Genomic DNA, 27,817 nt, shown 5'->3' with positions numbered 1-27,817 from the left:
AAATCCAACTAGTATCCATGAGGATGCGGGTTCCATCCCTGGCCTCACTCAGTGTGTTAAGGATCCGGCGTTGCCATGAGCTGTGGTGTTGGTCACAGAGGTGGCTCAAGTCTGGCATTAGTATGGCTGTGGTGCAGGCCAGCAGCTGTAGTTCCAGTTCATCCCCTAGCCTGGGAACTTCCACATGCTGTGGGAGCAGCCCTAAAAAGCAAAAAACAAACAAACAAAAAATCTATCAAAATACCAATTTCACAGTAATAGGAAAAACAATCAAAACTTTTATGAAACCACAAAAGTCTCCAAGCCAAAGTAATCCTAGGGAGAAAGAATAAATCCAAAGGTATCATACTTACTAATTTTAAGCGATACTACAAAGCTAGAGTAATGTAAAAACAGTATGGTACTGGCATAAAATTGGATATAGAGACCATTAGACCACAATACAGAGATCAGAATTAAGCCCTCTGCAAATGTGGTCAACTACTTGCTGACAAGAGAACCTAGACTACTCACTAAGGAAAAGATACTCTCTTCAACAAATGGTGTTGGAAAAACTGGATAAACACATGCAGAAAAATGAAACTGGACCCATATCTTACACCACTCACAAAAATAAACATAAGACCTGATACTATACACACAAAAAGCCTTAAAATCAAGACAAAATGTAAGTTTTATGATGGTAAACAGAGTGTGGGAGCTACAGAGTGAACAATGGTTAATTACAATTATAGAAAACTCCAGAAGAGGGCACATTTGAGCTTGCCCCTGAAGGAAGAACAGAATTTCACCAGAGTATGAACAGAAATACTAAGTACACGACATGACCTAGAAGTGTAGTGTGGCCAGGTAGAGGATTATTTGGAAAATCTGTCTGGGTCATGGGACATGTTTGGATGTGAGATTTGGAAGATCCTTGAATGGCACAGCAAAAAGTTTGAGATTTAGTTTACAGGTAATGGAATCTACTGAAGTTGTTTTTTTGTTTTGTTTTGTTTTTCCTTTTACGGCCCACCTGAGGCATGTGAAAGTTCCCCCGCTAGGGGCTGAATTGGAGCTGTAGCTGCTGGCCACAGCAACACCAACACTGGATCCAAGTTGCATCTGTGACCTGTGCCACAGCTTGAGGCAATGCTGGATACTTAATCCACTGAGTGAGGCTAGGGATCAAACCTACATCCTCACAGACTAGTGAGGTTCTTAACTCACTGAGCCACAATGGGAACTCCATAATGAGACATTTTGAGTAGGAAGGTGATGAATGATGGGCTGAAACCAATACTGACAGTGTGCAATGAGGAAATGATGAGCTTTAACCAATACTGACAGTAGTGTAATGGGGAAGTGGTTCAAAGTCTGAGGCAGAGTAGTCAGTCAGAAAATTGGAGTCCAATTTGGGCACTGTGGAGAGGAGGGAGAGATGAGAGACATTTTTTGAGGAGTAATTAATTGTTGGGATTGGAGGCTAATAGTTCTCAAGGCTGAGCTAGCTAACACCTGGTTGTTATGTAAGACAGTTCTGAGGGGAGGTGGGGAAGAGAGACAGAAGCAGATTAAAGGATGAGATTGGGAGATTGGTTTGGAAAGTGCTGCTTCTACAGCATAATAGCAGACAAGTTGGAAATGCTCTGAGAAGAGTCAGGGTTAGAGAGAGAGAATTGGGAATCCTCATCAGAGAGATAATAATGAAGTTATGAGAGCAGATGGACTCACCCAAGCAATGGTGGAAGTCAGGGGGGAAAAAATGGAACCAAGGGAGAAACTGAGGGGAATGCCCATGGTGGTTGAAGAGCTACTCAGCATAGGCACTGAGTATGAATGTGACCAAAGATAGGGGACACCTAGAGGTGGCAGTGTCACAGAGATGAGGTAAATGCACTCTTCAGAACTCTAGAATCACATCACCCATGTTAGAATTGCTTCTTACTGATGTGTCTTGGGCAAGTTACTTGAATTCTTTGTGCCTCAGTTTCCTCACCTGTAAAATAAGGATAATACTAATATCTACATAATAGGGTTTTTGTGAAATATGAGTTAAAATAGGTGAAGTAATTAAAATAGGGCTTATTTTATAGAAAGTGGTATATGTGTTAGTCACTGTTTTGTAGTTACTTTCTAAAATAAGGTTTAAAAAGTAAAAACAGTAGAAAATATTCATTCAGTCAAGTGCTTTTTTGGAGTTTGTGATGCCCAGTAAACTGCATTTTTGAAAAATTTTAATTAATGCCACCTGGTTGTTTTGCATCAAGGACTGCCTTTTTTTAAGCTTTTTATTTTGCAAAGTTAGAGACATAGTACAGAATTCCTATATACGCTTCACCTTGTTTCCCCAAATGTTAATATCATACATATGTATTGAAGCAGAAAATTAACATTACTACCATACTATTAACTCATAATCTTATTTGAATATTGCTTGTTTTTCCACTCTTTTTCTTCTTGTCCATGATCCATGAAGCATCTAACACTGCATTTAGATATTGTGTCTCCTTTGTTTCCGCCCATCTTTCTTTCTCATGATCTTGACACATTTTAAGACTACTGTTCTATAGAAAAAAAATCAATGAAAATAAAAACTGGTTCTTTGAAAACAAACAAAATTGATAAACATTTAGCCAGGTCATCAAGAAAAAAAAGAGGGAGAGGTCTCAAATCAATGAAATTAGAAATGAAAAATGAGATTACAACTGACACCACAGAAATACAAGGAGGCAACTGTATGCCAATAAAGTAAACAACATAGAAGACATGGACAAATTCTTAGAAGGTACAACCTTCCAAGACTGAAGCAGGAAGAAATAGAAAATATGACTATACCCATTACAAGTTCTGAAATTGAAACTGTGATTTAAAAATGTCCCCAAAAGTCCAGGACTAGATGGCTTCAAAGGCAAATTCTATCAAACATTTAGAGAAGAATCAACACCTATCCTTCTGAAACTCTTCCAAAAAAAAAAAAATGCAGAGGAAGGAATACTCACAAGCTCATTCGTTGAGGCCACCATCACCCTGGTTCCAAAACCAGACAAAAACAGCCAAAAAAAAAAAAGAAAATTACAGGCCCATATCATTAGTGAACATAGATGCAAAAATCCTTAACAAAATATCAGCAAACTGAATCCAACAATACATTAAAAGGATCATATCCTACAACCAAGAAGGATTTATCCCAGGGATGCAAGGATTTTTCAATATCTGCAAATCAATCAATGATTTATACCACACCAATAAACTGAAGAATAAAAACATATGATTGGAGTTCCTGTTATGGTGCAGTGGAAGTGAATCCGACTAGGAACCACGAGGTTGCAGGTTTAGTCCATGGCTTCACTCAGTGGGTTAAGGATCCAGTGTTGCCATGAGTTGTGGTGTAGGCTTCAGATGCAGCTCAGATCTGGTGTTGCTGTGGCTCTGGTGTAGGCTGGCAGCAACAGCTCCAATTAGACTAGCCTGGAAACCTCAATATGCCTTGTGTGTGGCCCTAAAAAGCAAAAAAAAACAAAAAACAAAAAACAAACAAACAAAAAAACACATATATATATATATGTACGTATGTATATATCTCATATATCACATATGATATCTATAGAAGCTGAAAAAGCTTTTTACAGAATTCAACCCTCATTTATGACAAAAACTCTTCAGAAAGTAGGAATAGAGGGAACCTACCTCAGCATGATAAAGGCTATATATGCCAAACCCACAATTAACATCATTCTTTCTTTCTTTCCCTTTTTTTTTTTGGTCTTTTGGTCTTTTTAGGGCTGCACCCACAGCATATGGAAGTTCCCAGGCTAAGGGTCCAGTTGGAGCTGTAGCCACTATCCTATGCCAGAGCCACAGCAACATGAGATCCAAGCCACTCTGTGGCCTACACCACAGATCACGGCAACACCAGACCCTTAACCCACTGAGCAAGGCCAGAGATCGAACTCATGTCTTCATGGGTGCTAGTCGGGTTCACTAACCACTGAGCCATGACGGGAACTCCAAGTTAACATCATTCTTGATGGTGAAGAGCTGAAAACATTTCTGCTAGGATCAGGAACAAGACAAGGATGTTGACTCTCACCACTTTTATTCAATGTAGTTTCAGAAGTCCTAGATATGGCAGTCAGAGAAGAAAAAGAAATAACAAGAATCCAAATTGGGAAATAAGTAAAACTGTGCCTGTTTGCAGTTAATGATATTATACATAGAAAATCCTAAAGATGCTACCAAAAAACTGCTTGAGTTCATCAAAGAACTCAGTGAAGTTGCAAGATACAAAATCAACTGAACAGACCAATCAATAGAAATGAAATTGAATATGTCATAAAAACACTCTCTACAAATAAAAGTCCAGGACTAGATGGCTTCACAGTTGAATTCTACCAAACATACAAAGAGGAAATGATACCCATCCTCCTTAAACTTTTTCAAAAGGTTGAAGAAGAAGGAACACTCCCAAAGACATTCTATGATGCCACCATCACCCTAATTCCAAAACCAGACAAAAATACCACCAAAAACATAAACTATCGGCCAATATCTCTGATGAATATAGATGCAAAAATTCTCAATGAAATTTTAGCCAACCGAATCCAACAACATATAAAAAAAAAAAAAATCATACCCCACGACCAAGTGGGATTCATCCCAGGTTCACAAGGATGGTTCAACATATGCATATCAATCAATGTCATAACCACATTAACAAAAGAGTCAAAAACCACATGATCATCTCAATAGATGCAGAGAAGGCATTTGACAAAGTACAACATCCATTCATGATCAAAACTCCCACCAAAGTGGGTATAGAGGGAACATACCTTAACATAATAAAAGCCATTTATGGCAAACCCACAGCAAATGTAATGCTCATTGGAGAAAATCTGAAAGCCTTCCCACTAAAATCTGGAACAAAACAAGGATGCCTACTCTCACCACTGTTATTCAACCTAGTATTGGAAGTCCTAGCCACAGCAATCAGACAAACAAAAGAAATAAAAGGCATCCAAATAGGAAGAGAAGAGGTAAAACTGTCACTGTATTCAGATGACATGATACTACATATAGAAAACCCTAAGGACTCAATCCAAAAACTGCTTGAACTGATCAACACATTCAGCAAAGTAGCAGAATATAAGACTAATATTCAGAAATCAGTCGCATTTCTGTATACTAACAATGAAATATTAGAAAAGGAATAAAAAAATAACTTTTATAATTGCACCCCAAAAAAATCAAATACCTGGGAATACACCTGACCAATGAGGTAAAGGACTTATATGCCAAGAGCTATATAACATTAATCAAGGAAATTAAAGAAGATGTAAAGAAATGGAAAGATATTCCATGCTCCTCGGTTGGAAAAGTTATTATTGTAAAAATGGCCATACTACCCAAATCAGTCTACAGATTCAATGCAATCCCTATCAAATTACCCATGACATTTTTCACAGAACTAAAACAAACAATCCAAAAATTCATATGGAACCACAAAAGACCTAGAATTTCCAAAGCAATCCTGAGGAACAAAAACCAAGCAGGAGGCATAACTCTCCCAGACTTCAGGCAATATTACAAAGCCAGAGTCATCAAGACTGTGTGGTACCAGTACCAAAACATACATACAGACCAATGGAACAGAATAGAGAACCCAGAAATAAACCCAGACACCTATGGTCAATTAATCTTTGACAAAGGAGGCAAGAACATAAAATGAGAAAAAGAAAATCTATTCAGCAAGTATTTCTGGGAAACCTGGACGGCTACATGCAAAGCAATGAGTCTAGAACACACCCTCACACCATGCACAAAAATAAACTCAAAATGGCTGAAAGACTTAAATATAAGACAAGACACCATCAAATTCCTGGAAGAGAACATAGGCAAAACATTCTCTGACATCAACCCTACAAATGTTTTCTCAGGTCAGTCTCCCATAGCAACAGAAATAAAAGCAAAAATAAACCATTGGGACCTCATCAAACTGATAAGCTTTTGCACAGCAAAGGAAACCAAAAAGAAAACAAAAATACAACTTACACAATGGGAGAAAATAGTTTCAGATGATGCAGGTGACAAGGCTTAATCTCTAAAATATACAAACAACTTATACAACAGCAAAAAAGCCAACAACCCAATTGAAAAATGGGCAAAAGACCTGAATAGACATTTCTCCAAGAAGATATACAGATGGCCAACAAGCACATGAAAAAATGCTCAACATCCCTGATTATTAGAGAAATGCAAATGAAAACTACCATGAGATACCACCTCACACCCGTCAGAATGGCCATCATCAATAAGTCCACAAATAGCAAATGCTGGAGGGAATGTGGAGAAAAGGGAACCCTCCTGCACTGTTGGTGGGAATGTTAAGCTGGAACTATAAAGAATAGTATGGAGGTACCTTAGAAATCTATACATAGAACTACCATATGACCCAGCAAATCCCACTCTTGGGCATATATCTGGACAAAACTTTCATTGAAAAAGACACATGCATGTGCATGTTCGTTGTAGCACTATTCACAATAGCCAAGACATGGAAACAACCCAAATGTCCATTGACAGACAACTGGATTAAGAAGATGTGGTATTATATACACAATGGAATACTACTCAGCCATAAAAAAGAACAAAATAATGCCATTTGCAGCAACATGGATGGAACTAGAGGCTCTAATACTGAGTGAAGTAAGAAAGAGAAAGACAAATACCAGACAAATACCATATGATATCACTTATATCTGGAATCTAATATACAGCACAAATGAACATTTCCACAGAAAAAAAAAATCATGGACTTGGTTAATAGACTTGTGGTTGCCAAGGGGGAGGGGGAGGGAGTGGGATGGATTGGGAGCTTGGGATTAATAGATGCAGACTATTGCCTTTGGAAGGGATTAGCAAAGATCTCCTGCTGTGTATCACTGGGAACTATGTCTAGTCACTTATAATAGAGCATGATAATGTGAGAAAAACGAATGTATACATGTATGTGTAACTGGGTCAACCATGCTGTACAGCAGAAAAAAAAAGGTAAAAACTCAAATTTTTTTTAAAAAGTCTACAAACAATACATGCTGGAGAGGGTGTTGAGAAACAGGAATCCTCCTACAATGTTGGTGGAGTGTAAGCTGGTCCATCCACTATGGAGAACAATATGGAAGTTCCTTTAAATCTACAAATAGAAATACCACATGATCCAGCAATCCCACTCCTGGGCATATATCCTGAGAAAACTAATTTGAAAAGATACATGCACTCCAGTGTTCATAGCAGTACTATTTATAGCCAAGACATGGAAGGAACCTAAATGTCCATCAACAGATTAATGGATAAAAAAGATGTGGTACATAAATACAATGCACTATTACTCAGACATAAAGAAGAATGATATAATGCCATTTGCAGCAACGTGTATGAACCTAGAAATTGTTATATTAAATGAAGTCAGAGAAAGACAAATATCATATGAGATCACTAATACATGGAACCTAATAAAAATGATACAAAATAACTTACAAAACAAAAAAACAGACTCAGATTTCAAAACCAAACTTATGGTTACCAAAGGATAAATATGGAGTCAGGGGGAGGAATAAATTAGGAGGTTGGGACTGACATATACACGCAACTACATATAAAACAGGTAACAAGGACCTACTGTATAGCAAAGGGAATTCTACTCTATTATGTAATTAACTATTGCATATGGGAATAGGTTATTACATAATATGGGAAAAGAATCTGAAGAGGAATGGATAAATGTGTATGTATAACTAATTTACTAATTTACTGTGGAATAGGCCACAGACACAGCTTGGAGCTGGTGTTGCTATGGCTGTGGTGTAGGCCAGCAGCTACAGCTCAGATTCAACCCCTAACCTAGGAACTTCCATGTGCCCCACTTGCAGTCCTAAAGGGGAAAAAAAAAAAAAAAAAAGAGCTGGTCTGTGGTTTTGTGGAAGGTCTGTCCATTTGGGATCATCTAATGTTTTCTTATGATTAGGTTAAGGTTATGCACTTTTGGCAAGAATTCCACAAACAGGATGTTGTGTCCTCAGTTCATCATCTCAGAGGCATAATGTCAGTATGCCTTATTGTTGATGATATTAACTTGGATCCCTTGGTTAAGGTGATATCTATCAGGTTTCCCTGTTGTAAACGCACTATTTTTCCTTTGAAAATACTACCATGTAGGGAGATACTTTGACAATATACAAATCTTATTTTTCAATATAATTCCTCCCATTCATTTTAGCATTTCTGATGGTTTTTTTTCTTTTTATGGCCACATATGTGGCATATGGAAGTTCCTGTGCCAGGGGTTGAATCAAAGCTTCATCTGAGGCCTACACCACAGCCATGGCAACACTGGATTTGAGAAGCATCTGTGACCCATGCCACAGCACATGGCAGTGCCAGAGATTGAACCTGCATCCTCACAAAGGCAACATCAGGTCCTTAACCCACTGTACCACAACAGAAACTCCTCTTTGATGATTCTTGCCTGCAACTATTACTACTGTCATGTTTGACTATTTTTAGTCATTCCTTCTACTTTTATTAATTAAAATTCTATCATAAGAAAGAGCTGTCCCCATTTATATTGGTATTTATTTATACTAGTATTTCTATCAGTATGGACTTGGATATTAAGTCTTTGGGTTGTAATTCAATACTATCATTATTTATTTTATTGTACAAATTGTTGCAGCTTTGGCCATTGGAAACTCCTTCAAGTTCGTCCTGTGTCCTATTGATGTGTCCCTATCATTTCTCAAGCACTTCTTAGTTTTCTGGCATCACAAGATATTCCAGGCTAATCTCATTTTTTCTCTGCCATATCTCAAGGAGCCCTGGTTCCTTTTATTAGAGAATGGTATTTAGAAAATAAGACCTGGACTCTAGGTATGATCACTGTTCGAGGATGCCACTGCATCCAGGTTAAGAGAATACCTCTTTTTCAAGTGTTCTGGCCAACTTTCTAGAAGAGATGTACCCTCTGCTTTGGGGAAAAAAATAGAGGTTAAAAACATCACAGGTTCAGATTATTATCCTTTTGAAAATAGTAATGGACAACCAATACTCTTTTTCATTTTTCCTTTTTCCTTCCCTAGTTCTTCAGTTTGGATTCACAACTATCTTTGTGGCAGCTTTCCCCCTAGCACCACTTCTGGCCTTACTAAATAACATAATTGAAATTCGACTTGACGCTTACAAATTTGTCACACAGTGGAGGCGACCTTTAGCTTCAAGGGCCAAAGACATAGGTAAGTTGGATTTGGGGGTATTTTTAAAAGATATTATCCATGTGGTGGATAAAATAAAAACACCCACCACCAACTATAGGTTTTTTACATATGGTTTCCATGTAAGATAAGTCAACTAACTCTTGCAAAAGAATAATTATGTTAGCTTTAAATAGTATTAGATAAGAAATAAAGCTACTTATTTTGAAATTTATAACTTCCAGAGAATGCTTGAGAATTTGTACTTTAAAATGTTCTCAATGTAGTTGTTTCTGTCCTAAGACTTTGGAATCTAAAATTTTGATTTATCATCACTTTTTTTCTTTTTAAAGTGGATCTTCCATTTGCTTAACTTTGTTTTGCTCTTCCCTAAATGTTTGCCTGAGTCACAGGAAGCATGACCCAGTTTTTCTAAAGGCAGAGATGGTCTTTTGTTTTTGCCTAGAGATGCTGGGTTGAATCAGGGGCAGCCTCTCAGGAGCTGGCTGAGATCAGAGACTATCTTTTCTTCATTTCTGCATCTGGTCCTTAGGAGAGAGCAGCCAATGCACAGCCACCATATGTGGAAGAGAATTCAGTGTGCATGTGCTTAGCTCACAGTGGTCTTTTAACCTCCCTATGAAACGAACACACATTCAATGAGCACCTACTCTGGGGTCAGTGCATCAGGAACTTGGCCCATAAAGATGAACGTGAGGGACTTTATAAGTACTTTGAAGGAGCTCCCAGTCCAGTGGCAACTGGATATTATGTATGCCAGTCTTCTCAGGTGATGTTTGGTGCCTTATCATCCACCAGGATTCTCTGCTTATGTCTGAACCTGATTGAGTTTTTAAGTCATGAGTATTTGCACTTCCACACAAACTCCTTCCATGCCAATGTGTTCGCAATTATAAATTCTTACTCCCCATTGCAGGTATCAGTATTTGAGATGATGGAAGGACCCATGGAAAGGATTGTTGAAAATTAGTTACCCCAGTTGTCTTCACACTTATTACCTCTGTTGTGTCTGGAATTAATTCAACCCTTCTCTTTGAATAGGCATTTGGTATGGAATTCTTGAAGGCATTGGAATTCTCTCTGTTATTACCAACGCATTTGTCATCGCGATCACATCTGACTTTATCCCTCGCTTGGTGTATGCTTACAAGTATGGACCTTGTGCGGGCCAAGGAGAAGCTGGGCAAAAGTAAGTTTCATGATGACCATAAAGCCATCATGAACTCTCCATTTCCTAGCCATTGTGTGCTGTTGAACACTTTGCCATGGAGTTCATGGGCCACAAGCCCAAGACAAGAAGGCCTGTGGTGAGGGAGATGGAATTATGATGTAATAACTCTTTCAGGCAAAGAAGGGGTGGAGGGCTCATACAAGTTATACAAATTTTAGATGAACTCCAATGTGAGAACAGCCCTCCATCATTTTCCCCACTCCTGCACACCGTGAATTCAGAAATGTGTGGTCTGCTAAAGTGTGCAGCAAAAAAAAAGCAGTAGATGATGTATTGTTTATGAGTTTATCAGAGGACAGTTACAATCTGATTCCCCTTGTACCATTATATGGGGATTCTGCAAATTTTATACGGGAAATGCACACCCATGTGTCCCATACCCACAAGGTACTCATACATATATATGGAATAAGTAATGAGTGATTCTTTCCTGGCTATTGACTTGACCTCTATTACCACAGTCAAACTGGGTGAGAGCTCCCGGAGAGCTCAGGTCTATGGCATCACCTCAATGATTCCAAAAGCCAGGGCTCTGTGTTTCTGATCAGATTAAAACCTAGGCACAGTTATAACATGTCCCCTGGATTTCATTTCGATATGCTTGGAAAAAAGATAAGTTCTAACAATATTTTAATGGAGGGGACCTGTTTGGCTTATGTCAAAATAATCTAATTTTAACTGTGGGATTTAAATACCTGGTAGGTCAGAGTGGAATGTATGTTGGGAATCAGAGTCTTTTCAGTGCCCAGAAATCATGTCACTTGGGCTACTGCATCTTCATACAAGCAGCCCTGACCTCCTAGTAGTCTAAGCCAAACTAATTCATCCTTTTTAGCCACTGTAGTTCAGTTAGTCCCCAAAGAGTACAGTGCCACCAAATCAAGTAGCTGAATTTGTGGACACCTGGCCTAGGTCCAGTTTTGTTATCAATGCTACAGAAATGCTCAAAGGCATGGATGACTGAATGAGGTCAACCTCACAATCCAGCTTCTTGAGGAAGTTTCTGTAAAATTCTTTACTTCACTAACCATGTGGCCATTAAATACTGGTTATTTAGCAACTTGAAGTGAACACACCATCCCATTTTAAGAGATTTAAATACTTATGTTGTACTATGCATGCATTTCTTTCTAACGGTAACTGTTGTCAACATTCTCTGCTGGACTTAACCTCAAAAGCTTACCTTTGGCCCACTTTCACGTATGTTTTGCATTTGATTCTCAAAACAATGTGGGAGCAGGACACTACTTTCACTTTCAAGAGCAGAAAGAGACTGCGAAGTTAAATCCAGAATCACAAGGCAGAGTAACTGATGGAGCGCACATAAAGGTGAAGCCTGGACCATACCACACTCCCCATCCTGAACTTCACAGCCTTTGGGGACACGGCCACTGAGTGATATTCCAATGCATCTAACAGTCCACTCCCTGGGCTTTAAATCCTGATGGTTATTTCCTTCCCCCCACCTCTATTTTAAGTGTGGTGAAACCTGCCTTGTTCTGGAGGCAACCAAAAAAATAAATGTGGGAACATGTACATGCAGTTGAATACAATCTTTAGAATTTTGACAGCCTAGAAGACTTGAGACAATGTTCCTGGTGATTAGAATTTATCTAAATTGCCTCAATTCATTTTTATTGGGCTCTCCAGGCTTTTTTTTTTTTTAAAACAGCCTTTCTCTTAAGAGCCTTTTGCCCCCTTCAGTATTTATAGATCTCCTTTTTATCTTCTAATCCATGGGTCATTTTTCTTGTTTTCATATAGTTACATTTGGGTATGTTTCCTCATGAATCTTATTTTCTGCCCCACCAGCTACTCTATTATCTATTTGAAGGTTTTTTCTTTTTCTCATTTAGAAATACTTCGGAGATGACTGAACTCAGGAGCAGCATTGTCCAATTTCAGATGTCCTAGGTTTCTGGAGTAGCATGCACAGTCATAGTCAAATCCCACTTATTAAGGTTTAATCCGGCTGTGGAAATGCCCTATTTCAATGTAAATGGATCCTAAATCAAAAGTACTCCTACGAAACCAATTACCTCTCTCCAAAACTCCAGGCTTCCTCCATGTCTCCTTACCTTTCAAGTGTCCCTGGCTCTTCCATGAATGAGGGCTTCACTCCAATTTCCAAGGACCCTCAGTTCACATGCCCCCTGTCCTTATGCTTCTGTTCCTGGCTGTGCCTTCCAACCACAGGCTCTCTGCTCTCACAGATGCTCAGTCAACACGTCTTCAGCAGCACAGTGGGGAAGGCAGTCTCATTTTCCAGCCAAATCTGCACATGGAAGGAATACTGTAGTTTGAGGCATTGGTCTCCACACAGTGGGTGCCCCAAGATTTTTTTTTTTAAATGTTTTCATCTTCCCTCTTAAGACATTGTCTTTCCAGCCGCTCATGATCAGACTGTTCATTGTTTGCAAAATGAAGCTACTTCCTTTATCAGGGTATCTTCCCAGGAGCCCTTCAGAAAGGCCTTTGGGGAATTAAAATCACTTCTGGGCAGACATCAGGAGACAGAAATTGTGAAGTAAAGTTGAAGATGTATAGTATAAAATAGTTCTGTCATTCAGAGTTAAAATTTCAATCAGCAAACTAATTTTTTTCTCCAGAAAGCACAAATTACCAGTTTGATCCCTCACCCTCAAAGAATACAATAGTTTACTTTGTTATCAGAGACACATGGATTAGAGTGTGGGAACATTCTCTAATGATAAAGGCAGGTCTTAGAATTACTGTGAGGTATATACCTGATACAGTAATATAAATCAAGGTGGTTTTCCTATAGAAATAGTGATAACATAATGAGTTCGAGCCTTGGTCAAGGACACGGTGCTCACATTTTCACAAAATGAGCTACAGATACCTCAATGAACTGTAAATGATGTCTTTATCTAAGCCATAAATCAAACAGATCAATACTATAACCAACTGCAAAGGTGTATTTCAAAAGATAAAACTTACAGTTCAATGGTCTAATCTTCCTTTTTCATAACATCTGACATTTTCAGTTAGAGGTCCACTTTCTTCTGTTCTTTTCTCACTAATTTGTTATCTATAAATTTATAATTTAATTCACAAATAAATTAGTCATTTATTAACTACGAAGCACGTATGACTTTCAGTGCATACTCCTAACCTTATTTGCCCCTCCCTTTTTTGCCCTTTCAGCTCTACCCCCTTGCTCTTTGAGTCACAATGCCTGAAACCTCAAAAGCAAATTTAGTAGCAGAATTCAAAGACACTCTGCAGTGAGTTTGATCTGGAATCTCCAAACTCAAAAGTCAACTTCTAGTTCTGTTCTCTCCTTTGTAATTGATAATCACTAGTTCATCCTTTTCCCCCATAGTAACGAATAGAAAGAAATAAGTAATGAATGTTTTTAAAACCAGATTTCTCACATTTTCACAAATGAAATCGTCTTCTCATGAGTTACTTGGGAAAGGTTTGCATTCTAATTCAAACAATGCCACCCTTTCATGAGACATCTGCTGAATCTCCTGTCCTAGAAATGGCTTCAGAGACCATCTCCAAGCCTCTTAAGAAAACTGACCTCAAGAGTTGCTTTGTGGTACAGCAGGTTAAGGATCCAGCTTGTCACTGCAGCGGTTCAATTCCTGACTCAGGAACTTCCACATGCCACATGTGTGGCCAAAAAAGAAAAAAGAAAACTGATTTCATTATTTTACATTCTAAGGAGACCCTTCCTTTGATGCTTTTTTCTCCACTCCTCTCACTTCTCCTTGATCATCAGAGTAGCCTCGTCCTTCTCTCAGTTGGAGCGGGCAGTGTGTCACAGTGAGGGTACATAGACCTCCTGCCAGCAAACTGAGTAGCAGACCTGGGATCTGCTGTTGCCTGTGGCCTTCCTGCTGTAACAGTAGGTTGCCAAGTTGACACGGGGATGCCATTGGCTGAACTTTATACAATGAAGTGTGGGAAACCTCATTTCCCTGAATTGATGATGGTCTCAACTGTCTGATGTTGACAAGCTAAGACTCTACCACGACCACAGTGAAAAGAATTAGAGAAATGTCCCAACAGCTCAGTGTGAGCACCCCCTCTTCTTCCCTGAGTTTGGACAGGATTTAGAAAGAAGACTCACACAGCTGACAACTCTGTGTACATGAACTAGTTCCACGTATAAGGTTTTGCACCCAGGAGAAGTACACACCCACCAAAGGCACATTTTCAGCTTGATTTATGACTGACATTATATGCATATGCTTAATAAATAGTTCAACAATGTATCCTCTTTATTTTGAGGGTAAGGTGTTCAGGCTGTAAGACAGGTATTTCATTTGAATTTAGGTTCTCAGTTGAGTTTTTGTTTTATTTTTACTTTCTTTTCAGGTCCATACCCATATGGAAGTTCCCAGGCTAGGGGTCACATCAGAGCTGCAGCTGCCAGCCTACACCACAACCACAGCCACACCAGATCCGACCTGCATCTGTGACCTACACCACAGTTCACAGCAATGCCGGATCCTTAACCCACTGAGTGAGGCCAGGGATTGAACCTGCATCCTCATGGATACTAGTCAGGTTCACTACTGCTGAGCCGTGATGGGAACTCCTATTTTTTGTTGTTGTTATTGTTTTTTTTTAATAGAGCAGCCATTAGACAGTCTTAGTCTCAGTAAAGCTCAGGGCTGCTTTGTGAGAGAAGAGTGTAGGAGAGGTTGTGATTATTCCATTGCAGCGTGGGGCCTGTTTTTTGCCAATTTCCAGAGCACCTTTCCCTTCCCACAGCTCAGCTCCAGAGAAGACTCTGCTCTATTCAGTATTTCACAAAACTGGCTTACTCCCTGTGACAGCTAATCATCATCAAGGCACTGATTTGTTTTCATGTCGTGTTCTAGGTAGTCAATAGGTAAGAGAGAAATCATTTTGAATGAGGAGTGATGGGGGGGGGCTGCTGCCAGTGAAAGTAGGGCATGTTACACACACACTGAGCATGTTTCACTCATGAGTGACTTAACAAAGGGGTCCTTCTGCTTAGGCCATTTCTTTTAAGGCCACAATGAAACCAGTGGCTTTTCTTGAGCAAGAACAAGACCATACAGAACCCATGGGTCCTCAGAATGATGTTTTTATCATCATCCAGGCTTGGTGTTCAGCAGCTTAGGATAATCACCCCAGACATGTTAATGAAGAGTCTGAAGACCATGATTTGTTCATTCAATTTGATAATTATTTATTGACCTCCTGCTAGGTGCATGAAAAAAAGTGAGTAGTATCCACTCACATTTATTAAGATCTTGCTATATGCTAAGCATAATACCACTTTCTTTACATATGTCATTTCATTTCATCCCCCTAAGGAACCTATGAGGGCAAACTTTTTTTTTTCCTTAAAGGAGATACATAGTTTGCCAAGATTACATGGCTAGGAAGCAGCAGAGATGCAATTTGACCCTAAAGCCCAAGTTTTTGTATTGTAATATACTGACCCTCAGCACAGAGAGCCATGTGTTCCAAGAGGCTTATAATTGCTGGGAGGTCCAGCCAACAATTTACTCCTGGTCCATTCTCAAGGCCTTGATAGCATCTCTGGTACTTTATAGTTTTCCTCCAATCAATTCAAATGAATTCAGTATTTACCAGATTTCTACACTGCATGAAGCTGTCCTAGGTCCTCTCATACAAATATATCTATGGCACATCTTCTGATCACACACACACAAAATCTACCGTCCAGAAAAGACATACACGTATGCAACCAACTGTAGTATAAGATATATGGCAATTTTGAAGTAAGTATAGTGGCACCATGGAGAGAAGGGCATGAGTCTTCTGACAGAGGGGATTAGGACTTCACCGAAGAGGTGGAGTCTCAGTTGGCCATTGAAAGATGGGCACTATTTTCTAGTTGTAAGAAATAAATAAGGAATCCCAACAGAAAAGATAACATGAGCGGAGGCATGGAAGCATATGATACATGCAGGGAACATAATCAAGCATGACAGAAACATGTGATGTGAGTTGGGAAGGGAGGTCATATTCACACCAGTCATATTCAAGGCATCATGAGCAAGTACAGATATTCATTAATGAATGAATGTGGTTATGCATATGTGTATCATCAATGAAAGATGTGGTGACTTACCTCACTTATGTTGATCATGTAATGCTGTCTTTCACCTATTTCACTGAAGCATTGATTGCAGTAGTGGTGTTCTTGTATGGCTATTCTGCACACAAAAAAGACTAGACCAAAAGAAATGATTTGTTTCTCATTTAACATACCCAAGTGTTTTTTCAGCGTATTCCAACTTGAGTGCCTGGGTCAAGGCAGGGCCACCTAAAGGCACCTACCACTACAAAACTTCTCGGAAGTAGAGCCTTAGTGAACTGGATGCAGAAGTAATCAGAGTTCTAATTATAAAGTCTGATTTTTTTCTATTTTAGATGCATGGTTGGCTATGTGAATGCCAGCTTGTCTGTGTTCCGGATTTCTGACTTTGAGAACCGATCTGAGCCTGAGTCTGATGGCAGTGAGTTCTCGGGGACTCCACTCAAGTACTGTAGGTGAGAATGGCACTCAGCCTCAGCTGAGCTGGCTCTGCCATGCAGAAGTGACATTCAGACAGAGGCCCTTTTCAACCAAGTGTGTTTAAATCAGTTGTTCTCAACCTTGATTATGCATTAAAATCCCCTGGAAGATTTTATAAATCTCCTCTTTACCAGACTGAGACCCAGACCAATTAAAACAGAACCTCTGGGGTGAAACCCAGACTTTCAGATTCAGAAAGCCCATATAAGAAAATCCCAAAAAGACCCACACCAAGACATAATAATTGTGTCAAAGTTAAGGCAAGGAGAGGAAACTCAAAGCAACAAGAGAAAAACAACTTGTTGCACACAGGCACATCTCATTTTTATATGCTTCCCAGATATTACATTTTTTAAAAAAAAATGAAGGTTTCTGGCAACCTTGCGTCAAGCAAGTGTGTCAGCGCCATTTTTCCAGTACCATTTGCTCTCTTCATGGCTCTGTCACATTTTGCTAAATCTCACCATATTTCACATTTTTTCATTATTAATATATTTATCATGGTGACTTGTGATCAGTGATCTTTGATGTTACTATTGAAGTTGTTTGGGGGTGCCAGGAACCATGCACATGTAAAACAGTGAACCTAACTGATAAATGGTGTATGTGTTCTATTCTGACTGCTCCACTGACTAGCTGTTCCTCCCTCTCTCCTCCTCTCCTTGGGCCTCCCTATTCCCTGAGACATGACAATATTGAAATTAATGTTATTGATCATAACCCTACAGTGGCCACTAAGTGTTCAAGAGAAAGGAAGAGTCACACATCTCTCACTTTAAATCAAAAGCTAGAGATGACTAAGCTTAGTGAGAAAGACATTGAAAGCAGAGATAAGCCAAATGGTAGGCCTCTTGTGCCAAACAATTCCCCAAGTTATAAATGAAAAGTTCTTGAAGGAAGTTAAAAATGCTATTCCAGTGAACACCCAAATGATAACAAAGTACAACAGCCTTATTGCTCACCTGAAGGAAGTTTTAGTGGTTTTTAGACAAGAACAAACTACAATATTCCCTTAAGCTAAAGCCTAATCCAGAGCAAGGCCCTCACTCTCTTAATTCTGTGAAAGCCAAGAAAGATAAGGAAGCTGCAGAAGTATGAAGCTAGCAGAGATTGGTTCATGAGGTTTAAGGAAAGAAGCCATCTCCATAACATGCAAATGCTGACATAGAAGCTGCAGCAATTTATTCAGGAGATCTAGCTCAAACAGTTTATGAAGGTGACTACACTAAACAATAGATTTTCAATGTAGATGAAACATCCTTCTATTGGAAGAAGAGGCCATCTGGGACTTTCATAGCTAGAGAGGAGAAGTCAATGCCTAGCTTCAAAGCCTCAAAGGACAGGCTGACTCTTTTGTTAGGGGATAATGCAGCTAGTGACTTGAAGCCAATGCTCAATTATCATTCTGAAAATCCTAAGAATTATGCTAAGTCTACTCTGCCTATATTCTATAAATGGAATAATAAGGTTTGAATCTCATCATATTCTACTTACAACATGGTTTACTGAATATTTTAAGCACACTGCTGAGACCTACTGCTCAGAAAAAAAAGATTCCTTTCAAAATATGATTGCTCAGTGACAATGCACGTGGACACTCTGAGTTCTCTGCTGGAGATTAGGAGATTAAGGTTGTTTTCCTACCTGCTAACCCAACAACCACTCTGTAGCCCATTCAAGGAGTCATTTCAAATTTCAAGTCTAATGATTTAAGAAATACATTTCATAAGGCTATAAGCTGCCATAGACAGTGAGTCCTCTGATGGAGCTGAGCAGAATAAATCTAAAATATTCTGGAAAAGTATTCACCATTCTAGCTGCCATTAAGAACATTAGTGATTCATGAGAAGAGGTGAAAAATAACATTAACAGCAGTTTGGAAGAAGTCGATTCAATCTTCATGGATGACTGAGGGGTTCAAGCCTTCAGTGAAGGAAGTAAATGCAGATGTGGTGGACATAGCAAGAGAACTAGCTTAGAACTATAAGGTGAAGATGTGACTAAATCACTGCAATCTCACGATAAAAATTAATGAGCATAGAGTTACTTCTTATGGGATAAGCAAAGAAAGTGGCTCCTTGAGATAGAATCTACTTCTGGTGAAGATGTATTATGTTGACATGGTGACAAATGATTACATAAACTTAGTTGAAAAAGCAGCAACAGGATTTGAGAGAATTGACTGTTATTTTGAAAGAGGTTCAACTATGGATAAGTTACTAAACAGCATTGCCTGCTCCAGAGAAATCATTCATGAAAGGAAGACTCAATGGAACAAACCTCATTTTTTTTTTCATTTTAAAAAATTGCCACAGCCACTCCAACTTTCAGCAACCCCCACCCCGATCAATTTAGCAGCCATCAACATCAAGGCAAGACCCTCCACCAACAGAAAGATTACAAGTCACCAAAGGCTCAGATGATGATTAGCATTTTTAGTAATAATGCTATTGCACACCTAATAGACTACAGAATACTGTAAATATGACTTTCATATACACTGGGAAATCAAAAAAAAATCATGTGACTTCACTTTGTTGCAATATTTGCTTCACTTCAGTAGTCTGAAACCAAACCTACAACATCTCTAAGGTTTGCCCCTCAAGGTAACCCCCATAAGACTATCAACAGATTTTCAGAAGAAACTTTGTGGGAAAGAATGGAATGGCCCCAAACATTTAAAGGTCTGAAAGAAAAAACACTGCCAAGCAAATATACTCAGCAAAGTTGTTCTTCAGAGTTGAGGAGAGAGAGTTTTCCAAACAAGTGAAAGCAAAGAGTTCATCATCATGACAAGAAATGTTAAAAGGACTTCTTTAAACTGAAACTAAAGATTGTTATTTAGTAACAAGAAAACTTATGAAATGATAAATATCCCCAGTAAATATATTAAAAGATAATAGAATAATCACTTATAAAGCTAGCATGAAGGTTATGAAAGTTAATAAAAATAATTATAACTACAATAATTAGTGAAAGGATATAAAAAATTAAAAAGATGTAAATTGTGACATCAGAAACAAAACTTGGTAGGGGAGAGCTTTAGAATTCTAAAATGTAGAGCTTTAGAATGCAATCAAACATAACTTGTTATCAACTTAAAATACTGTGAAAAGTACAAGTTGCTATATGTGAACCTCATGCTAACAACAAAGCAAAAACCTGTAATAGATATACAAAAGGTAATAGAATCTAATGATAAAACTGAAGAAAGTCATCAAAACCCAAGAGGAAGAAAGTAGGAGAAGGGGAAAGTGACACAGAAAAACTGTAAAAGAGCCAGAAAACAATGAACAAAGTAGAAATAGGTCCATACCTGTCAATAACTACTTTCACTGTTAGTGAACTAAATTCTCCAATTGAAAGTCGTAGAGTGCCTGAATGAATAATTTTTTTTAAAAGACCTATCTCTATGCTGCCTACAAAACACTCACTCAGATGTAAGAACACACACAGCCTGAACAGGAATGGATGGAAAAAAAATATTCCATGAAAATGGAAATGTAATGAAAGATGGAGTGTCCATACATATATCAGACAAAATAGACTTAAAAACAAGTAACAGATAAAGAAGATCATTACATAATGATAAAGGGATCAATCCAGCAAGAGAATGTATTTCTCAAAACACTCAATATAGAAGTACCTAAATATATAAAACAAATATTGACCTAAAGAAAGAAATAGACATTAGTACAATAATACTAGGAGACTTTTAGACCACACTTGATCTCCAAGACCAAAAAAAAAAAAAAATCAATAAACAGTGATCTTAAAGGACATGTTAGACAGAAGGACTTAACAGAGAAATACAAAACATTCCATCAAAAAGTGATAGGATATACATCTTCTAAAGACCATATTATGTCACAATACAAATCTTAATACATTTAAGCTTAAAATCATATTGAGCATCTTTTCTGACCATTAGTTCTATGAAGTGAAAATCAATTACAGGAAGAAAACTAGAAAACTCACAGATGTATGGAAATTAAACAGCATGCTACTGAACAACCAATAAGTCAAAGAAGAAATCAAAAGAGAAATCAAAAAACATCTTCAGACATTTGAAAATGAAAATACAACATACCAGGAGTTCCCATTGTGGATCAGGGGTTAAAGAACCAGACTAGTATCCATGAGGACGCAGGTTCAATCCCTGGCCCTGCTCAGTGGGTTAAGGATCTGGCATTGCCATGAGCTGTGGTGTAGGTCTCAGACACAGCTCGGATCTGGTGTTGCTATGGCTGTGGTGTAGATCAGTAGCTACAGATCCAATTTGACCCCCTAGCCTGGGAACCTCCATATGCCTTGGGTGCGGCCATAAAAAAACAAAAAAGACAAAAAAAAAAAAAAAAGATATTTCTGTGATTTATGTCAAAGGGTGTTCTGCCTATAATTTCTTTTCTAAGAGTTTTATAGTTTATGGCCTGAAGTTTAGGTCTTTAATCTCTTTTGAGTTTATTTTTGTGTATGGTGTTAGAGAGTGTTCTAATTTCATTCTTTTACATGTAGCTTTCCAGTTTTTCCAGTACCACTTTTTAAAAAGACTGTATTTTCTCTATTGTATATTCTTGCCTCCTTTGTTGTAGATTAATAGTCCACAGGTGCATAGGTTTATTTATGGGCTTTCTATACTGTTCCACTGATTTATGTTTGTTTTTGTGCAAGTACCATATTGTTTTGATGACTGCAGCTTTGCAGTATGATCTGAAGTCAGGGAGCCTAGCTCCTCCAACTCCATTTTTCTTTCTCAGGATTCATCTATTGGGGTCTTTTGTGTTTCCTTACAACTTAGTTTTTTTGTTCTAGTTCTGTGAAAAATGCTATTGGTAATTCAGTTGCTAATATTTTCTTGAGGATTTCTGCATTTATGTTCATCAGGGATATTGGCCTTTAATTTCTTTTCTTGTGTCCTTGTGTGAATTTTGGGGAATGCTGGACATGTAAAATGAGTTTGGAAGAATTCCCTCCTACTTTGAGGAAGAGTTTGAGAAAAACTGGTACTAATTCTTTGAATATTTGGTAGAATTCACCAGTGAAGCTATCCTGGACGTTTTTTTGTTGGGAGGTTTTTGATAGTATGATTCATTCTACTTACTAGTACTTGGTCAATTCAGATTTTCTTTCTTCCTGATTCAGTCTTGGTAGGCAGTATATTTTTATGATTTTTTTTCATCTTTTCTAGATTGTCAAATTTATTGGCACATAATTGTTTACAATAATCTCTTACGATCCTTTGTATTTCTGAGGTGTCATCGATAAAATATCCTCTTCATTTCTGATTTTGAGTCTTCTGTGTTTCTTGGTGAGTCTAGCTAAGTTTTGTTGATTTTGTCTAAAAATTGTTAAAAGTACCAGCTCTTTTTTTTTTCTGGCCATGCCCATAGCATACAAAAGTTCATGGGTTAGAGATAGAACCTGTACCACAGCTGTGAGCCACAGCAGTGGCAATGCTGGATCCTTAACCACTAGATCATCATGGAACTCCAAGAACCAGCTCTTAGTTTCATCTTTTTATATGCTCTTTTTAGTCTTATTTCATTTATTTCCATTCTGATATTTATTTCCTTTTTTCTAGTAACTTTGGGCTTTGTTTTTCTAGTCCCTTGAGGTATAAGGGACTAGAAGGGACTTGAAGGCTTCCTTTTTTCCTGAGGTAGGCATTTACTGCTATGAACTTTCCTCTTAGAACTGCATTCGCTGCATCCCATATTTTGGTATGTTGTATTTTCTTTTCTTTTTTGTCATCTTGTCTTTTTAGGGAAACACCTGTGGCATATGGAGGTTCCCAGGCTAGGGGTTGAATCAGTGCTGTAGCTGCTGGTCTAAACCACAGACACAGCAATGCAGGGCCGAATCACATCTGCGACCTACACCACAGCTCATGGCAACACTGGATCTGTAACCCACTGAGCGAGGCCAGGGATTGAACCTGCATCCTCATGTACATTAGACAGATTCATTTCCACTGAGCCACAAAAGGAACTCCAGCAATATTTTTTCTGATTCATCTCCTAGGATAATGATCATAAAAGCAAATAAACAACTGGGACCTAACTAAACCTAAAAAGTTTTAGCACAGCAAAGGAAACCATAAGCAAAACAAAAAGACAACCCACAAAATGGGATAAAATCTTTGCAAATGAAGGGTTGGACAAGGGATTAATCTCCAAAATATATGAACATCTCATACAGCTTTATATTTAAAGAAATCATTTAAAAGATGGGCAGAAGATCTAAATAGATACTTCTCCAAAGAAAACACAAAGATGGCAAAAAGCAATGAAAAAATGCTCAACATCACTAATTAGGAAACACAAATAAAGCCTACAATGAGGTATCACCTCACACTAATCAGAATGGCCACCATCAAAACGCCTACAAACAATAAATGCTGGAGAAACACAGAAAAAAGGGAACCCTCCTACACTGATAGGAATGTAAATTGACACAACCACTCTGGAAAAAAAGTATGTAGGTTCCTCCAAAAACTAAAAATAGATCTACTGCATGATCTAGCACTCCCACTCCTGGGAATATATCTGGACAAAACAATAATCCAGAAACATACATGCACCCCACTGTTCATTGCAGCACTGTTTACAATAGCCAAGACATGGAGGCAACCTAAATGTCCATTGACAGAGAAGTGGATAAAGAAGATGTGGTACATATATACAATGGAATATTACTCAGCCATAAAGAATGAAATAATGCCAATTGTAACAACATGAATGGACCCAGAGATTATCATACTAAGTAAGTTGGACAGAGAAAGTCAAGTATCATATGACATCACTTATATGTGTAATCTTAAAAAATACTAAATGAACTTATTTACAAAGCAGAAGCAGACATAGAAAATAAGCTTCTGGTTACCAAAGGGGAATGGTAGGGAGGAATTGGGAGTTTGGGATTGGCATATGCAGACTATTGTATGTGGAATGGCTGGTCAACAGGAATCTGCTGTATAGCAGGGAACTCTACTCAATATTTCGTAATAACCTATATGGCAAAAGAATCTGAAAAAGAATGGATAGTTATATGTGTATAACTGAATTACTTTGCTATACAGCAGAAATTAACATATTATAAATCAACTATACTTCAATAATTTTTTAAATGAAAAAAAATATTAGCAAACTAAATTCAACTATACATTAAAAGGATCATGTACCATAATCAAGTGGGATTTATTTCAGGAATGCAAGGATGGTTCAATATATGCAAATCAACATGATATACCACATTAACAAAATAAAGGATAAAAATCATACAGTCATCTCAATGGATCAGAAAAAGCATTTGACTAAATTCACTAACAATTATGATAAAAACTCTCAACAAAGTGGGTGTAGAGTGAACACATGCACGTCAACATAATGAAGGCCACATGTGGCAAGCACATAGCTAACATTATACTCAAAGGTGAAAAGTTAGAAGCTTTTCCTCTAAGATCAGGAACAAGACAAGAAGGCTCTCGTCACTTTTATTCAACACAGTATTGGAAGTTCTAGGCAAAAATAAATAAATAAATAAATAAATAACATCCAAATGAGAAAGGAAAAAGTAAAATGGTCACTGTTTGCAGATGACATGAGATTATATACAAAAAATCAGAAAGTTAAGAATAAACAAATCCAGTAAGGTTGCATGATACAAAGTAAATATATGAAAATAAGTTATGATTCTATACACTAGATAATAAACTATCAGAAATAGAAAGTAAGGGAGTTCCCACTGTGGTACAACAGAAACAAATCCGACTAGTATCTACCCCTAAGGATGCAGGTTTAATCCCTGGCCTCGCTTAGTGGGTTAAGGATCTGGCATTGCTGTGAGTTATGGTGTAGGTTTCAGATCCCAATGCTCAGATCCCACGTTGCTGTGGCTGTGGTGCAGGCTGGCAGCTACAGCTCTGATTCGCCCCCTAGCCTGAGAACTTCCATATGCCACAGGTGTGGCCCTAAAAAAAGCAAAAAAAGAAAAAGTTAAAAAAAAATAAAAAGAACCATTTACAACTGCACAAGAAGAATAAAGTACCCAGGAGTAAATTTAACCAAGGTGATGAAAGATCTGTACACTGATGAAATAGACTGAAGACATAGGTAAATAAAAAAAAATTCATGCTCATAGATTTTAAGAATATTGTTAAAATGTCTATGCTACCTGAAAAAATATACAGATTCATTGCAATCCTTATCAAAATTCCAATGACATTTTTCACACAAGTAAAATAAATAATCTTAAAATTTGTATGGAACCACAAAAGACCCAGACTAGCCAAAGTGATCTTCAGAAAGAAGAACAAAGCTGGAGACATCTCCTTCTTATTTCAAAATATATTACAAGGAAATAATAATCAAAACAGTATAAATACTAATTGTAATAGTAATTAATAATACTAATTGTCATACAAAAACAGAAACAGGTCAATGGATCAGAATCAAGAGCTCAGAAATAAACCCACACATATATGATCAATTTATGACAAAGGACCTAAGACATAATGACATCCAAATCAAAGTATAAATGAGGGAATACCAAGAGTATGCAATGGTGAAAAGACAGCCTCTTCAATAAGTGGTGGTGGGAAAACTGGACAGCCGCATGCAAAAGATGAAACTGAACCACTGTCTTACACCGTACACAAAAATTAACTCAAAATGAATTAAAGATTTGAAGGTAAGACCTGAAACCACCAAACTCCTAGAAGAAAACAGACAGTAAGCCCCTTGACATCAGTCTTAGTGATGGTTTCTTGAATCTGACAACAAAAACAAAGCAACAAAAGCAAAAATAAACAAGTGGAACTACATCAATCTTCTGCAAAGCAAAGGAAATCATCAACAAAATGAAAAGGCAACCTACTGAATAGGAGAAAATACTTTCACATTGTCTATCTGATAAAAAGTTAATATCCTAAATATATAAAGAACACATATAATTCAGCAGGAGAAAAAAATGTGATTTTTTTTTAAGTGGGTAGAGGATCTGAACATTTTTTCCAAAGAGGGCATACAGATGGTCAACAGGTACACGAAAATATACTCAACATCACTAATCATCAAGGAAATGCAAATGAAAACCACAATGAGGTATCATCTCACACTTGTAAGAATGGTTATTATCAAAAAGACCAGGAGTAACAAATGTTGGCAAGGATGTGAAGAAAAGGGAAATCCTGCGCACTGTTGGTGGGAATATAAATTGTGCAGCTTCTACGGAACTAGTAGGGATGGTCCTCAAAAAGTTAATAATAGAACTTCCATATAATTCAGCAATTCCACTTCTGGGTATTTATCCAAAGGAAACAAATGCACTAAAAAAGATAGTCTGTACCCCGATATCTAATGTATCATTACAATAGCCAGGACAAAGAAACAACCCAGGTGCCCACTGATGGATACATGTATAAAGAAAGTGTGCTATATTTATACAATGGAATATTATTCAGACATAAAAAAGGAGATCCTCCTATTTGTGACAACGTAGATGGACCCTGAAGGGCATTATGCTAAGTGAAATATATCAGAAAAATGTAAATACTGTACGATCTCACTTATATGTAGAATCTAAAAAGAAATCCAAACTCATAGATTCAGAGAACAGATTGGGGGTTGGCAAAGGCTGGGAGTAGGAGTGGGCAAACGTATGAAGGTGGGCAAAATGTTTATAAACTTCTGAATAAGTCCTGGGACTATAAGACACAGTGTGATGCCTACAGTTAGTAAGACTGTGTTACATACTTGAAGTTGCTAAGGAAGTAGATCTTAAAACTTCTCAACATGGAAAGAAAATTTTTTTAATAATAAATAAAAACAGAGTGCAATTCAGAACATTGTAACCAACTTTTACCCAAAGGGCATTTGCTGAGGTGGGTAGGTATAAGCTTTGTTTTTCAAAACCTTACATGTTTAGGAAAGGTGAAAGAAAATAAGAGGAATGAGCAGCTTATGAGTATAAATTTAAACATATACTTTTTTTTTTTTTTTTTTTTTTTGCTATTTCTTGGGCCGCTCCTGCGGCATATGGAGGTTCCCAGGCTAGGGGTCAAATCAGAGCTGCAGCCACCGGCCTACGCCAGAGCCACAGCAACGCGGGATCCGAGCCGCGTCTGCAACCTACACCACAGCTCACGGCAACGCTGGATCGTCAACCCACTGAGCAAGGGCAGGGATCCAACCCTCATGGTTCCTAGTCGGATTCGTTAACCACTGCACCATGACGGGAACTCCTAAACACATACTACAAGCTGTGAGCTGTGGTGTAGGTAACAGATGCGCCTTGGATCCCATGTTGCTGTGGCTGTGGTGTAGGCCAGCAGCTGCAGCTCCAATTTGACCCCTAGCCTGGGAACCTCCATGCCACAAGTGCGGCTGTGAAAAGCAAAAAGAAAAAAGAAAAAACACACACTACATAAAACAACAATATATTCATGCTAGGGTCTGTTTTATAGCAATGGTAGTAAATTGCCACATGCAATAGCATGGATAGGTCTTAGTAGCATGATAGTGAAAAAAACCAAGCCTCAGAAGACTACATCCAGTATAACATCCTTTCTAAAGAGTTTGAAACAAGCAAAACTAAGCAGTACAATATTCAGATAAATGAATATGCATATACATACAAAAATGTATGTTAATGATGAAAATGAAGTTCAGGATAAGAGAAGCAAGGAGCTGCGATGAAGGAGGAGCCCAAAGGTCATGTAAATTCTCAGTCATGTTTTAATGCTTAGGTTGCATAGAGGATTTATGAGCATTCATTGCATTGTTAAAGGAT

At 38.0% G+C, this 27,817-nt stretch overlaps 1 protein-coding gene and 1 long non-coding RNA gene across 31 annotated transcripts in view; one reads left to right on the top strand and one right to left on the bottom strand.

Annotated features, from left to right (window-relative positions):
• Window positions 1–27,817, top strand: part of ANO4 (anoctamin 4) — a 445,360-nt gene that overhangs the window by 407,460 nt on the left and 10,083 nt on the right. For all 29 annotated transcript variants that reach the window (XR_014804231.1, XM_084957412.1, XM_084957410.1 and 26 more), the window contains 3 exons: window positions 9,114–9,266; window positions 10,287–10,434; window positions 16,885–17,004. Coding sequence is in view for 28 of the 29 variants with exons in the window: in XM_084957412.1 (XP_084813538.1) it covers window positions 9,114–9,266; window positions 10,287–10,434; window positions 16,885–17,004 (421 nt within the window). In the remaining variant the exon portion in view is untranslated. The remainder of the gene's footprint in view (window positions 1–9,113; window positions 9,267–10,286; window positions 10,435–16,884; window positions 17,005–27,817) is intronic.
• The window catches only part of LOC146403532 (uncharacterized), a 45,809-nt gene continuing 27,552 nt past the window's right edge, over window positions 9,561–27,817 (bottom strand). The window contains exons 2-5 of one of the 2 annotated variants that reach the window (XR_014804232.1): window positions 16,583–16,683; window positions 14,027–14,144; window positions 13,438–13,528; window positions 12,312–12,751 (exon numbers count right to left, since the gene is read on the bottom strand). This is a non-coding gene — a long non-coding RNA (uncharacterized LOC146403532). Of the gene's footprint in view, window positions 12,752–13,437; window positions 13,529–14,026; window positions 14,145–16,582; window positions 16,684–27,817 lie in introns of both variants that reach the window. The other variant, XR_014804233.1, reaches the window with a different exon arrangement.

The sequence above is a fragment of the Sus scrofa genome, chromosome 5 (assembly GCF_054392235.1).
Source record: "Sus scrofa isolate SSC_HxYL_T2T_F1_AM1 chromosome 5, Sscrofa_HxYL_maternal_Yorkshire_Landrace_v2.0, whole genome shotgun sequence".
NCBI classification, from domain to species: Eukaryota; Metazoa; Chordata; class Mammalia; order Artiodactyla; family Suidae; genus Sus; species Sus scrofa.
This window is presented reverse-complemented; position numbering and strand designations above follow the sequence as displayed.